This window comes from Taurulus bubalis (genome assembly GCF_910589615.1).
Source record: "Taurulus bubalis genome assembly, chromosome: 10".
Classification (NCBI taxonomy): domain Eukaryota; kingdom Metazoa; phylum Chordata; class Actinopteri; order Perciformes; family Cottidae; genus Taurulus; species Taurulus bubalis.
This window is the reverse complement of record NC_136598.1, coordinates 20,643,579-20,658,674: the sequence shown is the minus strand read 5'-3', so window position 1 is coordinate 20,658,674 and position 15,096 is coordinate 20,643,579. Positions and strand designations below refer to the sequence as shown.

The 15,096-nt window shown below is 39.2% G+C and overlaps 1 protein-coding gene across 1 annotated transcript; it reads left to right on the top strand.

The window, feature by feature from the left end:
- Positions 1-1,104: 1,104 nt before the first annotated feature.
- snrpd2 (small nuclear ribonucleoprotein D2 polypeptide) lies at positions 1,105-4,531 on the top strand. The gene is made up of 3 exons (XM_079225122.1): positions 1,105-1,196; positions 2,334-2,513; positions 4,089-4,531. Coding segments are annotated over exons 1-3 (357 nt in total). The 5' UTR covers positions 1,105-1,194; the 3' UTR covers positions 4,264-4,531.
- Positions 4,532-15,096: the final 10,565 nt, after the last annotated feature.

Here is a 15,096-nt window from a genome sequence, read left to right as displayed (position 1 = left end):
CCCGTTTGTTTTATTGGTTGTAGGTTAACCTCTGCTCTCCTAATTGGGCAAGTCCATCACAGGCCATCGCCACACTTTGCTCATTTTACAGGCCCGATGCTCCACAGTTTGAGATTGTAAGTCTTTTGGCTAAGCAAGGTGTGCTTTATAAAGATGTAGTACACCTATGGAAGGCAATCCCCACACATTCACCTTTCTCAACAGCACACAGGCTGCCATTATCTGCAGCAAGCACCTATTCCACAGGTATTGCCAATGAAATAAGGTGGGTGGGTTATACACCCAGGCGTCTGCCTGTCTCTTGCCAGAAAGCCAATCTCTCAATGTCTCATTGCTGCTGTGTAGATAATGTAGCCTACGTCCCTCTCTCTCTCTCTCTCTCTCTCTCTCTCTCTCTCTCTCTCTCACACACACACACCTTCCCTGGTTCTTGTTGTGTTAAAGAGTAAAACAAAGACTTATCTGTTTGGTTCTGTGGTATCACTTTGGCTGCTCCCTCTGCCATCTCTTTCCCTGTGACAATTTAACAGTAAGGGCCTTTGTGGTTTATGTTGCATGAATAGCACATCCAAAAACAGCACAATACAAAATCATACAAAAATGTAGTGTGGATATGATCCTCTCTCTCATTTTGACAGGACAAACACATTTTGCAGAGCAGTCCCTCCCTCTTAACTCCAGCTGTAGAGGGATATGTAATTAAACACACACACACGCACGCGCGCGCGCGCGCACCCACGCACACACACACAGTATCAAACATACAAGTCGTCTAAATCGTATGCGTTAGAATATGAACCCAGTCTGTGTTATGGTGTTATTATATATATGGTTATTATAATGCATGAACGCCTTAATGTTGTAGTCGGTCAGCTATAATTTTTAATTAATGTATAATACTTGCCTATGAAATTGAAGTATAACCTAGAATAAATTGTATATACTAGAGGACTAGTACAAGTGCCTCAAAATTGTACAGTAATAGTATGTTCAGATGTTGCTTTGATTGTACATCCCCATTGGACTGTAGTAACCCGGAAGTTATAACACAACTTTGAAGCGCGGACTCGTTGACCCGGAAGTAGCTCGATCCACGCGAGTGTAGCAGAATCGTTAAGGATACGAAGTTAAGGCACCCAGTGGACTCGAGCGAAACACGATCTGAGAAGACTGTGTTTTAATAAATCAACAACCATGTAAGTATCTCTAATGATCGGTCAGTCTTTGGGACGGTGGTCGGTTTTCAGTCTCAGCGCCGGAAGTCTGAGTCGCAGCAGCCAAAAACTAGAGAGTTAAACTGCTTAGCATGTTAGCATGTTCAGAGAACCGAGGCCGGTTAGCTAGAGTCGAAACTCCTTTGTATGCCTTTTATATGCCATGAATACTTCATCCCAGCTGTGTCCCAACTCCGTAGCTCATACAGTATGAACTGAAAATGCCTAATCCTTTCTTTTTTAACTCGTATGCTTCAACATTGAAAAGTAGTGAGTCTGAAGTCGCACAATAGCATCGATAGCATAGCCAAATGCTAATACCAAGCGCTAACGTTGCCGTGTTCGCGCATGCGCTGCCTTGTAGTTGATAAGATGCTGCTATAGATTTTAATTATTTTTTTGTCTATATGAGAGGAAGTTAATCGTCTTGCCTTTCATGCTTGAGACATACTGCATGCCATAACTTATTCCAAAGTTAATAGCGAGGAAATAAACAGTTAACATTTCAATTGTTTTATTGGAATATTTCTGTGGAAGTTTAAATCCTTAAACTATGAATGTGTCACACTGAGTTACCCATGAAGTGAACCATCTGTTTTGTGCAGTATGATGATTGATTTGAATTAAGTCTGTTTATATAAACATCACTCAACCTTTTTTCAATGATGTACCCCATGTGGAAATCTTTTTCAGCCAAGTACCCCCTAACCAGCGCAAAGCATTTTGGGTTGAAAAAACAATGTAATACAGCGCTGTGCAATCAGTGTCTGATTTAATATAGAATATATACAAATCAGTGTAAGAATTTACACTTATATTATTCAATATTTACTAAATAACTATTTTTAAAGGATTTTTGCTCATTTTAAATATATATATTTTTATCTGGGATGCCTTCAAGTAAAGGATTGTTAGATAGTGTGTTAGATAGCTGGCATTCCGTGGCAACACATTCTGTTGTATAAAATGTAACTTAAACTTTGATTTTATTTTGTTCTGCAAGTAGTCACACAACCAATTAGACATAAAAGGGAAGAGGAAAAATAGTACAATTTATAAAAATAAAAAAACTACCTACCATTCTTAAACATATTTTTAAATCGATATTTTTTTCTTCAGGAGTCTGTTAACCAAGCCCAAGTCCGAGATGACCCCTGAGGAGCTCCAGAAACGCGAGGAAGAGGAGTTCAACACCGGCCCTCTGTCAGTGCTCACCCAGTCCGTCAAGAACAACACTCAGGTCCTCATTAACTGTCGCAACAACAAAAAGTTGCTCGGAAGAGTCAAGGCTTTTGACAGGTATGGACCCCAGTCACTGACTTATTTATTAACCGGTTTGCAAGTAGGATATGCGATTAATACTGGATTTTATCAGATGGGTTTGTTATGTTTCACATTTCACTTATTACATTTAATTAAAAAAAAAATTCTGCTCCCAATTCCCAGAAATGTTCATGGTCATTTTGATAAATCAGATACTTTGAGTCATCCCAGAAACCATTAGAAATTAAGTTTTGCTTATCAAGACTGAAAATTAATATTGGATAATTGTCGTTGCAATAAAAGTGAAAGTCAACTAATGTCCTTGTTGTGCATGGGATGATATGAAACTTTAATTATCTTGGCCACAATAATTGTGATTTGCCATATTATCCCAATAATCATAAAATGTGCTTAAAACTCTTAAAAAGCACTAAAACATACTGAAATCACTTTACCATACAATATATTAAGACATTTTAATTTGTAATACTTTTTAGTGAAAATCTCCAAAAGAATCAAATAATCTTTCATAAATGAATTGTAAATCATCCGGTCCCCATGCATAGATAAAGGTTAAACAAAATAAAAACAACTGTCCCATGATAATTCCTGTAGTTTGTAAACCGGGCACCTTTTTCCCTCGTACTTCTCTACCATGAAAGCGAGCTAAACAGCTTTTTAAGTGACAATATTCTCAATAATGTAAATTCACCATTGTCAACTTATTGTGAGTTTTTTTTTTTATTACTGTGATCCATGATATAGTTATATATCGTGCCATCCCCAGTCTTTGTTGTTAAAAAAATATTTGCTTGCAATTATCTTGCTTGAATGAAGAAAAAAAAATCTTTTGAATAACCATTTCTCCTCTTGTCAAACTTTGGCTCTGTTTCTTGCTGGAAGAGACCTCCCTGTGTGGGCAAGTTTCATTCACAAAAATGTTACCAGAGAAAAAAGACTTTTGCAGTTTCAGGTTCCTGCTGTCGGCAATCAGCAGGCAAAAACATGAAGCACTGTCAGTAGTTGAGAAAAATATTAATAATACAGCTGCCAACGTTGTCATCAGCACCGTGCTTTGACAGAAATTAAGAAGGCGTTGACCTTACATGAAGTCAGTCGCAAAAAAAGATCTTTGTAAAGGACGAATACGGGAGGTGGTCAACAGTGTTATAGTCCACAGTAGATGAGGTTCCAGTGTTTAAAGCACCAGAGGATGATCCTGCAGCAACCTGCTTAAATAACCTTAGACAGCTGTCAAGTGGGAGAATAGGTCTTAACTACTACTGAGCTGTATATGTTGCTGTAAAAAAAAATCTTAGTATTCTCTTAGTAGTTGGCTCGCCATGATGATGATTGTCTATCTGCATGAAGTTTGTACAAGTTATATATTTCAGTAAAATATTTAAATTACAGTATTATGCTTCTTAAGTCAATAAGTCTCAAGTTATTTCCTCATGTGCACGGCTTGTTCAACAAGAAAACATTTTAAAGTGTTTTTCTCCTAAATCATCATTTGTGCGAGTGTTTTACACAAGCCGGTTATTTATATATAAATAAAAAAAATCTGTAATACTTTGTTTCAATGTTTTACGATCCTCTCTGTCATTTCAGGCACTGCAACATGGTCTTGGAGAATGTGAAGGAGATGTGGACGGAAGTCCCTAAGAGCGGGAAGGGAAAGAAGAAGTCTAAGCCCGTGAACAAGGACCGCTACATTTCTAAAATGTTCCTCAGGGGGGACTCGGTCATCATCGTGCTGAGAAACCCTCTGATCACAGGAAAATAAACTCTTTGCAGGCGTCCAGCTGGATCGGTCACAGAGCCTTTTTCTCTCTTTGTTTTTGTTGAATGGTTTGAAGGCAGTGGACTCAAACTAATTGAAACCTGTTGTTTTGTCGTTGGATCACTGCAGTCACTAATACGTATAGTGTCAAAAAAACTGTTGTTTTTTTTTGCGTGGGAGCCATTCAGTCACAAGAATACCTGCTTTTGCTTTGTCAACCGACGTCCTTTGTATTTTTCATTTTAATAATAAAAGTGATGAATAGATTCAAGTGTTGTGAAGTTGTTTTTGTTTTTTCGGTTTCCAAGTTTCTCAATTTATGAACCCATTTCAGGCTGTTTTTTTTTTTTTCATCTATTGCACGCTGAATCAGATGTTGGAGAAAGTTCTTTTTACAAAAAAAAATGTTCTCCGGGTATCCTTGCCGTCCTCCTCCCGCTGTCACCCTTTCACTCTCCCTTGACAGCATCTTAGGTGTCGGGCTTGATTTCAGTCAGCATCGCTCAATATGCGACAAACTGCCGTTTAAAGGCCCGCTGCATTATTGATGAGACCAGATGTGCTGACTGTCACTTCACACCCTCGCCTCGCTCCCATTTCAGGCCGTTCCCCTCTGCCGCTCCGCTCAGCCCCTCCTGACCACTTTGTTAATTGTCTTAATAGCTTAACAGCGAGTCTCGCCTTACTTCTCTCGAACAGTTGGCACCTAGCCTCTCGCTCTTTGGCGCTCTCGAATTTAGTGGTCAAGTCGACAGGATTTTGATTGTTTGAGTACATAAAAAAAAAAAAAACTTGTCTGTGTATTTTATAATTTTAGGAGAGCCAAATGGCATCGATTTTTAAATCGGTGTTGAAATCCCCATTGGTTTATAGATGCAGGCCTTATAACTGCAATATATCGTAGAATGTATGTCTAAAAGCTTCTTATATTCCCTTATTTTACAATATACTTCACTCTGCCTAAACTGTCCTTCCAGTTCCAGTATTCTGCTCTAATATATTTAAATGAAATGTCACACCTTACTTCTTCATACTTGTGACTGTTGATCCCAGCGTGCCTCAGGCCAGCACCTGTGGTGGATCTGTGTGTGGACGAGGCCTCGCTGATTTACAGCTCTCAGGTGAAGCTGCTGGTTTAGAAGGAGTGAGACATCAGGAGGATGTGTGTGAACTTTTATGACTTCGGTGACTAATGTAGAGGTACCTATTGCACTCCTGCTCCAGGCAATTCTTGATTTTTATCAAAAGTTTGAAGAGCTCATGTTGCAACGACCGGAAAAACTGAAAAGTTTGAGCTGCCAGCCCCGAGGCGTGAAGAAACAGTGGCTGTTTGGGGTTCTAATGACCCAACTGCTTGCTTCTTACATAGTTTAAATATTGAGGTAATTTTAATCTCTAAATATTGTTGCGTATATGCTACTGAACATACGTTAATGTTTGCCTGGTTCGTCTGACATGAGAAAATGGGCTAATGAATGTCAAATCAAAAGTTTGTGGGAGGAAAACAAGTAAAACTAATAGAAATAGGATATATACAAGAGCCTATGATTTTAGTAAGTGATGTAAAAACAACACTCATTTGACATGGCTGAGATTTTTTGCGACTTATGAGCTTAATCTCCTGTTGTACAAACAATTCTTCCTCCTCTTTGCTGTTATAATTTCTCCTGCAGCCAAGTAAAGAGATGCAGACACCTCAGATATACTTTCATTAATATTCAATAAGAAATGTTTTATATTATTTATAGTTGAATGTTTTACAGAACAAAACCTCCCAAATCTATGGCAGCGGCCTGATCTCACAGGGAAGTCATATTTGCATGATGCTTTTCTTTTTTATGATGTAGCATGATGCAAATTATGTGAAATCTAAACTCCACCAATATGAAAATACAAATGTGACACATTACAACAAATAATAAGAAAGAGGAGATAATTGTGCTCTTCAATATGCATGTTACTGTTGTACACAAGCTGAGTATCTTTATACTGTAGGGAAATAAGGCAGACTTTTGTCTGGAAGCCAAATTCATACTCTTTATTAAAAGTAATCCTTTGTGATCTTATATATGAACAATTAATCAGACACCTCCATCTGTACAACTCTGTTGTCTTTAATGTCTTTTGTATATTTATCTTGTTTATTGTATATAATATGTATATAGGTACAATGAGAGCTGCGTGAAACCAGAGTCAAATTTGATGCATGTGTAAACACACATGGCCAATAAAGCTGATTCTGATTCATATATTCAGTATGTGTCCAAAGTTTGGATGGGAGTGGGTTTTGTCTTTCAGACCTTTGAAATAGATACAGTTGACTTATCAGGTCCTTTATATATTGATATCAGCCCTTAAAGCTAACTAAAAGAAGCTTCAGAAGACAATAGCAAGAAAGTAGCACTTAAATGACACTTCTAGCACTTAGTAGTTTTGGTTAAATGCACTTATTGGAAGTCTTTGGATGAAAGCGTCAGCTAAATGAAATGTAATGTAATATAAAGACAAAGTTAGGCATATCAAGCAGTGTTCCCTCTAAGTTGCGCGCGTGCGCGGCCGCGCAGCCCAGTCGAAGTGGTCGCGCAATAGATTTTTCAGACCGCGCACATTTTTCAGACCGCACAAACTAATTTTTTTCAGGGGTTAAAAATATTTTTTGCGCCAGTGTTTCTGAGATAGGAGTGAGCCATCTTCACAATAATAAGATCTTTGATGTGCCGTGTCGAGTCTTCTTGGCCAATCAGCGTCCCGTTTCTCGACATGCGCTCTCTGTACCTCTGCTAGCGCTCTGCCTCCGTTAGCACCCCCCACCCCCGCTGTCCTCCTCCGGGCGCCAGGAGTGAAGCTCGCCCAGAGCGCCACATGAGCTCGGGCCGGCGCTGTTTAGGCTCCTCTTGGCGGGCCCTGCTCCAGCAGTTATAGGCTACCATGGCGAAAAGAAAGGCAGAGCAGGCGCCCCAGAAAAAGGTCTGTCTAACGTTCAAACATGAGTGGCTAGATGAAATAGTCCAAACTGACACAGGTAGGATGACACTTTCAGACATATTTAAATATGAAGAATATGAAGTTATTTAATTGTTACTACCTTTAGGAAAAATGACACCATGTCAATTTAACAGGCCTATAATTATTGTTTAGCATTTTTCTTTCAATGAAGTTCCACTAAATGTTGTACCTGCTGAGAAATGACTAAACACCTTTGATACTTTTATTTTTTTTATATATATCAAACTTCAGTTCCATGAGTGAAACAAGAGTGCATAAGAAAGGAGGTGGAGTTGCTATTTTATATAATGAGTCTCTTCAATGCAAGCAGATGTCTTTTGGTCATTTTACTTCCTTTGAATATGTGGCTCTCAATTCCACGCAAGTTGTATTCCTCAACATTTACAGACCACCTAAATACTGTGCAACCTTCTTTGATGAGTTTACTGAACTGCTGTCTATAATCTGTATTGATTTTGATTGTGTTGTCATTGTTGGTGATTTTAATATCCATGTTGATAATCCCCAGGACAGAGGGTCTATAGAGCTATGTGGTGTCCTTGATAACTATGATCTGACTCAGCATGTAACAGGTCCCACCCACAATAAGGGACACACTCTAGACCTAATCATCACCAAAGGTTTGGACATTTCCAAGGTTGCTGTGACGGATGTTGCACTCTCTGATCATTCCTGTGTTTTCTTTGAGAGTGCAATCTCCCTGCACACAAATGTCCAAACCAAGGTTGTGACAAAGCGTTACATCACTGAAAACACCAGTGAACTATTTATTCAGAAGTTCTGCTCGACACCAGGCCTCTCTTGCATCTCAGTCAATGAGCTTGTGGATGGCTTCAATTCTAAAGTTAAAAATGTTATTGATGCCATTGCACCCACTAAGGTGAAGGTTGTCTTGGGTAAGAAAAGATCCCCTTGGAGAAATGCCACACTGGTCAGAATAGAGAAAAGAGAGTGTCGGCAAGCTGAACGCAGGTGGCGAAAAACTAATCTCCAGGTTCACTGTGGTATCTATAAAGAGAGACTTCACAATTATAATTTGGAACTTAGAAATGCAAGACAGGCCTTCTTCTCTGACATCATAACCAAAAACAAAAACAATACACGCGCCTTATTTGCTACCGTGGACAGGCTAACAAACCCTCCGGTGTCGGTAATGGCTACCTGGGCATGCAATCAATTTGCCTCCTATTTTGCTGATAAAATTCAGAGAATTAGACAAGCAGTCGGTGGCTCCACACCAACCACAGGATATGTGTTGTCCCCATCTTTAAATAGCATCCATTCAAATATCATGGCACAATTTCACTCAATTAACCAAAGAAGCCTAGAAGACATTATACAACATCAGAACACATCCTCCTGCTGCTTGGATATTCTACCAACACACTTTTTCAAAAATATTTCACACTGCATGACCGCTGATCTTTTACAAATTGTAAACACATCCCTTCTCTCAGGTGTCTTCCCACAAGCCCTAAAAACTGCAGTTATTAAACCACTTCTAAAGAAGGCTAGTTTAGACCCCGAAATAATGAAAAACTATAGACCAATATCAAACCTCCCATTCTTAAGTAAAATAATGGAAAAAGCGGTTTTTCAACAGCTGAACAACTTCTTGGCCGAAAATAACTGTTTCGATGTCTTCCAGTCCGGCTTTCGTCAGCACCACAGTACTGAAACTGCTCTTGTTAAGGTTTTCAACGACATCCACTTAAACACAGACAGTGGCAGAATCTCAGTCTTAGTATTATTGGATCTCAGTGCTGCATTCGACACGGTTGATCATGACATACTACTAGACAGACTGAAAGTCTGGGTAGGACTCTCTGGCGCAGCACTTAACTGGTTTGAATCCTACTTGAAGGGCCGACAATACTTTGTGTCGGTAGCTAATTACACATCAGAGCTGACTAGGATGACATGTGGTTCCCCATGTATGTTCCCCAAGGTTCAATACTGGGGCCTCTTCTGTTCAACATCTACATGCTTCCACTGGCTCAGATTATGAAAAACAACAAAGTGTGTTATCATAATTATGCAGATGACACACAACTCTACATAACTATCACTATCACCAGGGGACTATAGTCCCATACAAGGGCTGGCTAAATGCATTGAAGAAATCAATAACTGGATGTGCCAGAATTTTCTTCAATTAAATCAAGATAAAACAGAAGTAATTGTTTTTGGTCCCAAGGACGAACGATTGAAAGTCAGCGCTCAGCTTCAATCACTAATGTTAAAAACCTCAAACCAAGCCAGAAATCTAGGTGTAGTTATGGATTCAGACCTCAACCTGAACAGCCATATCAAGACAATTACAAAATCAGCCTACTACCACCTGAAGAATATATCAAGGGTTAGAGGACTTATGTCTCAATAGGATTTGGAGAAACTTGTCCATGCATTTATCTTCAGTAGACTTGACTACTGTAACGGTGTGTTCACAGGCCTCTGTAAAAAGTCAATCAGGAAGATGCAGCTGATTCAGAACGCTGCAGCTCGAGTCCTCACTCAGACCAGGAAAGTGGATCACATCACTCCAGTTCTGAGGTCTTTGCACTGGCTTCCTGTCAAACAAAGAATTGACTTTAAAATCCTGCTGCTGGTTTATAAAGCACTGAATGGTTTAGGGCCTAAGTATGTTGGTGATCTGCTGCTACCTTATGAACCATCCCGGCCACTCAGGTCGTCTGGGACGAGTCTACTTTCTGTTCCAAGAGTCAGAACTAAACATGGAGAAGCAGCGTTCAGCTTTTCTGCTCCATATATCTGGAACAAGGTCCCTGAAAGCTGCAGGTCTGCTGAGACCCTCAGCTCCTTTAAGTCCACATTGAAGACTTTTCTGTTTGCTGCTGCCTTTTAATTGAACCAGATTCAATTACTGCATCTCACTACTGCATTTTATTTCTTAAACTGCACTGCAACTTTTATTCAACTTTTATTTTTTATGTTGCTTTTTCTACTTTTATTTTGCTTTTTGACTGTTTTAATGTTTTCTTAACTGTTTTTAAATCTGCATTATGTTTTGATGCTTTTAATGTTTTTTTGTGAAGCACTTTGAATCGCCTTGTTGTTGAAATGTGCTATACAAATAAACTTACCTTGCCTATCAGTCATAACCAGTGAACCAGTCATAACCTCCCCTTATTGAAGTTCAACAAAGATCCTTTAAGTTCAACTAAACTGACTGGTAAAACACCATCATTAAAATGTTGCCAAAGCCCAGCCATTATAAAGGATATTGAATAAATATCAACCTTGTATACATATTGATGCATTTACTGTCATCTCTTTGAATCCCCTATAGCTAACGCAGGCTTGTGGTCATTTTCGGCAGATCGCGTGGTTGCGAATTGCTCACAGTGCTGAAATGTGCGCTCATAAAAAAAATGTTTTGCTCAGTGCTGAAAAAAATTAGAGGGAACATTGATATCAAGCTAATTGAGCACTGGAGGATGCCCACAGAAATTCAGCCTATAGGAACTTGAGTTGGCTCTGCAACATATGTTTTTTAGGATGCATGGACGATGTGTAAAATTAAACAAGATTAGTGTAATTTCGAGAAAAGTTCATCTATCTTTAGGTAACTTTGGATGAAGTCACATCTCAAAATAATTTCCTTCACAGTTGAAGCATCCTGGGACAAAGCCCTGTCAAATAGCCGGTGGTTCTATTTGGAGATGCCTGAGATAAAAACAACTTTGGGGACCTCATTTGTTGGGTATCATCGTGCACTTTTCTCATGTTACTGAACTCATCCCAGAGACACTTCGAGAAGTCTTTCCCTCCAGATTTTGGGGAGGGGAGAAGAAGGGAAGGGGGGGATTCACGAGCAGGAAGGCAGATGTTTTATTCAGTAGGTAAGCGATAAGAGGGGGGAAGTGTGATTATGATAGCGATCGGCCATGCATCGATACTCGAGCCTCCGGGCAACGCGACACCTTTGCAGCGCATCGACCGGGGCCCGGTAACCGGAGCAGCCGCAGTTTGTTTTCTCAGCAGAGCCACGGTCCGGGGTGTCAGAGCCGGCCAGGCCAGGTGGGGTTAGGAGACGAGGGGTGGAGGAAGAGAAGGGTGTATCAGCTCCGTAAACACACAAACACTGCCCTCGCTCGTCTCTCTTTAAGTGTGAATGACAGCAACTGCAAGGACACAGTCGGTGCAGGCACAACAAGAGGGATCAGGTGTATGGAGCTGCTGCGTAGACCCGGGGCCTATTTACAAACAAGAGGGCCAAACGAGAGCCTGGGCTTTTGGAACATTACATTTATATTATATTTTCATATGAAAATGTACGTGGAGATGATGTGGACTTGTATTAGGCTCCATATACATCTATTCTTTAGGTTTACATTATGTCTTGTGATGCTCAGGACTAGCAGGGCCAGAAGTCATACATCCACTTTCCCCCAGCAAACCTGCACCCATGAGACATTTTACTTTACTTAAACTTTATTATAAGTTAACAGGCAACATATTTGACCTCTGCATTTGGTCCATCCTAAGCATTTAGAAGCAGGGGCTGCTGTTAAGCTCCCCCTTTGGAGCTTATTTTAACTTTTTTTATATTATCTCAAAATGTTTTAAAAGATATGCCTTGAATCGCAAATTCCACATTTAATTAAACGAATATATATTTCGTTTCACTTTTATTTTCAGTGAGATTTTCTGTACATTTTATATCTCTTTATTAGTAATAAACCGTTGAGCTTGACAGTTCATTGAAGACGTGCACCTTGGTGACAGCAGCTTCCCACATTTTCGACTGTATTGCATGGACCTCATTCAGCTGTCATGACACTGGATTATCATTTATAACTTGTTCTGTGAGAATAAATCACTTTAGTTGTATCATTTCTTCAGTTTTTTTCATATTTAGTCAAGAGTAAGAATGAAAAATGTGTAATAAGTCCAAATTATTTAATAGAACAATTTCTTTAATGTCATGTAAACCCCTGAATTCAAACTATTAGGCAGGGCATGACCTTGGTGCACAGTCGTGGAATAATGCATATTTGTGATTTTTTTTCATGTTCAAATAATTTCAAAACTGACTGATAGTTTAGCTATATGTTTGTTAAAAAAAAACATTTATATTATTTTTCTTGATGTATTAGTTGCAGATTACACCACAACATACCTGTGATGTTTCTAATGCTGACACAAATACACAGCTGATATTTTAGTAAGAAATTTAAAAAAAATGTTGAATCATTTTTTTAAATTTATTCTATGTTATCTTTAATTATTGTATCTAAAGTGACTCTTTTCCAGGGAGACTTGGCCAAGAGAGACGTCAAGTAATTACACACACTAAATTAGGTCATATTGCCATCTAGTGGATTGTAAAAGTATTGCATATAGTTTTCCAACATAGACCGTGCATTAGCTTGACTGTTAAGCCATTTTAATTAAACATACAACCTATCCTGAAAACTGAAAAACGTTGAATGGATCTTGAAAGCATCATCTACTCTGATGCAATAAAGATATCTGATATGACATACAAAGAAGTTTTAAGGGCTTTCTTAATTTTATTTTATTTTTTTATATATTGTAAGAAGCACAATGCTTAGACACTGAAATTAAAACAGAAGTTTGAGTTCTGAATTCATAAAAATGCTTTGTTTAATGCTGTATTCTTCACTTTAAGGATAGTAGCCTTGCAGTGGTGGAATATAGTAATTTAAGTATTTGTACTTGAATCTTCCATTTTATGGAATTTTTTACAATTCAGGGGGAAATATTACTCTTTTATATTTGACAATAACGTGATGTTTTCTTAAAATGAGAAAGTACCCCACACAGCTGAAACTATTAGTTGATTCACTGATTAATTGATTGACAGAAGATTAATTGGCAACTGCTTTGATAATCATTTTCCATGCAAAACTCTTTCAGGATTACAGGCTCGCCGGTCAAATTTGTATTTAATTATTTAAATAATGGTTTTAGTATTTGATAGTTTCACTCGGTGCTCTGGGAAATGACCTTTTTCACAATTTCTTTAGATTTCTATAGAAGTTTCATAAACCAAACAATCAATAGATTGATCGAGTAAAATTGCAGATAAATCCATAATGAAAATAATCATTAGTTGTAGCCTGATGCAAAATAGTTGAAAATGAGCTCCACCTCAATCAAATCCAACAGTAAATATTGTACCTAATAAAAGCACATACCTTTGGTTGAGGAACATTTTGAATGCTGGACTTTTAATCGTAAGAGTACGGGGTATTAGTACTTTTAAGCAAAGGCTCAGAACACTTCCTCAGCCTGACGTAGATTTGTCCGTGTGTTGCTGCCCTGATTTGCTCTATGAGGAGTTCAGGGCCTACATTTCAGGACATGTCATTTGGACTCTTTCTTAAATCCTTCTGCTGCCCTTTGCTAAGCTGGCTTCCAGCCCAGACCTCTTAGTGAACAGTTGTGTCTGGCTCCTTTTTTTATTTTAACAGATTGTACCCTTCTCCAGTCACATTCCTTCGCTGTCAAAAAGAGGTGGAGAGAGAAAAGAGTAGCAGTAACACTCGTTCTCTGTGTCTATTGGGTTTCTTAAAAAAATACTAACAGACATGACTCTTCGAAAAATGTTTTTTTATCACTGCTAATCCCTGTCTGGCTAACTGCTGCCAACCTCAGGATCCAGACTGCGTCTTTGTTCCCTCGATTACAGTTTAGTTGTTTAATTCTCTTTATTCCTCCGCCATTCAACCGGCAGAGGAGACTGAGGCTTTCAGACGCGGCCTCGGGACAGTATATGCTTCAACAAGTCCTGGACTCTCTCTGACGTTAGCTGTAGTAGAAGTGCAGTCTGTTTACATAAGAGCCTCTCTGCAAACTCACAGGGAGATACATAAAGGGGTAATTCAGCCCGGTTGACCAAAGATATCCACTTTGTCCAAATCTTGCTGCTCCATGCTTCGTCAGCAGCTTGTCCTCCTTTTTTCCATTGTTCGGTTTCTTCATCTCACACTTACACACATCTCTCATAGTTTACACCTTTAACAGTGCCCCTGTATTGTTTCTCCAAGTGTCACTGATGTTCAACAGGTCCTCGGTTAGGGCTGCCAGCTGCGGACAGCATTGAGAAAACTGACGTCAAGCTGTGGAAATAAAGCTGTGGCCTACAGGGGAGGAGCACAGGAGGAACCTAAAATTACTGCATGACTGTTTCTAATTCTTTACGAGCTACTTCTTTGGAACGGTACCAGCTTTTTGAGACTGAGAGTGAATAACACAAACACCTCCACACATGTTTGAGCACAAGCTCACACACGATTTGATGTTCATTTCTACAGCAGTGAGGGGGGAAAGGAGGTCAACTTGACTGTTTGAGCTGTTGTAGACATCAGAGTTAACTGGGGACACATGGCTAAAAAGAGAAAAAAAACAGACTTACAGTTGCTCAGAGCGGTCAGCTTGTATGTCTAAGTGTGTGTGTGTGTGGGGGGGTGGGGGGGGGGGGCGTCTGAAGGCAGATTGGCTTTCTGGATGTTTACACATGCCATGCAGACGTAATGCATTCCTTTCTCATCCTCTCTTCCACCTCTGTCCCCATTAGGGAGGAGTGTTTTTATTGTGTACACTATCTCACTGTTGAAAACTGGGCCAAGAGAGGCATCAAACTCTCCTTTCATTGTTAATAGAAATCGGAGAAAAAAACAACTTTAGAATAGCTTATCTAAAATATTTCAATTCAATATTGTCCTCAAAGCTGTGGTTATTTGTTTGTATTACAAAAACATTAGTGGATAAATGCTTCAGGGATTCTATATGCAATAACTACGAAAGCCACAATAGAAACCTGACGTTACCCTGCCAGCC

What these genes read in the sequence shown, in the direction of transcription:
- snrpd2 (XM_079225122.1), top strand. An exon ending in AGAGTCAAGGCTTTTGACAG is followed by an intron (nt 2,514 to 4,088) that starts GTATGGACCCCA and finishes CTGTCATTTCAG; the next exon opens with GCACTGCAACATGGTCTTGG.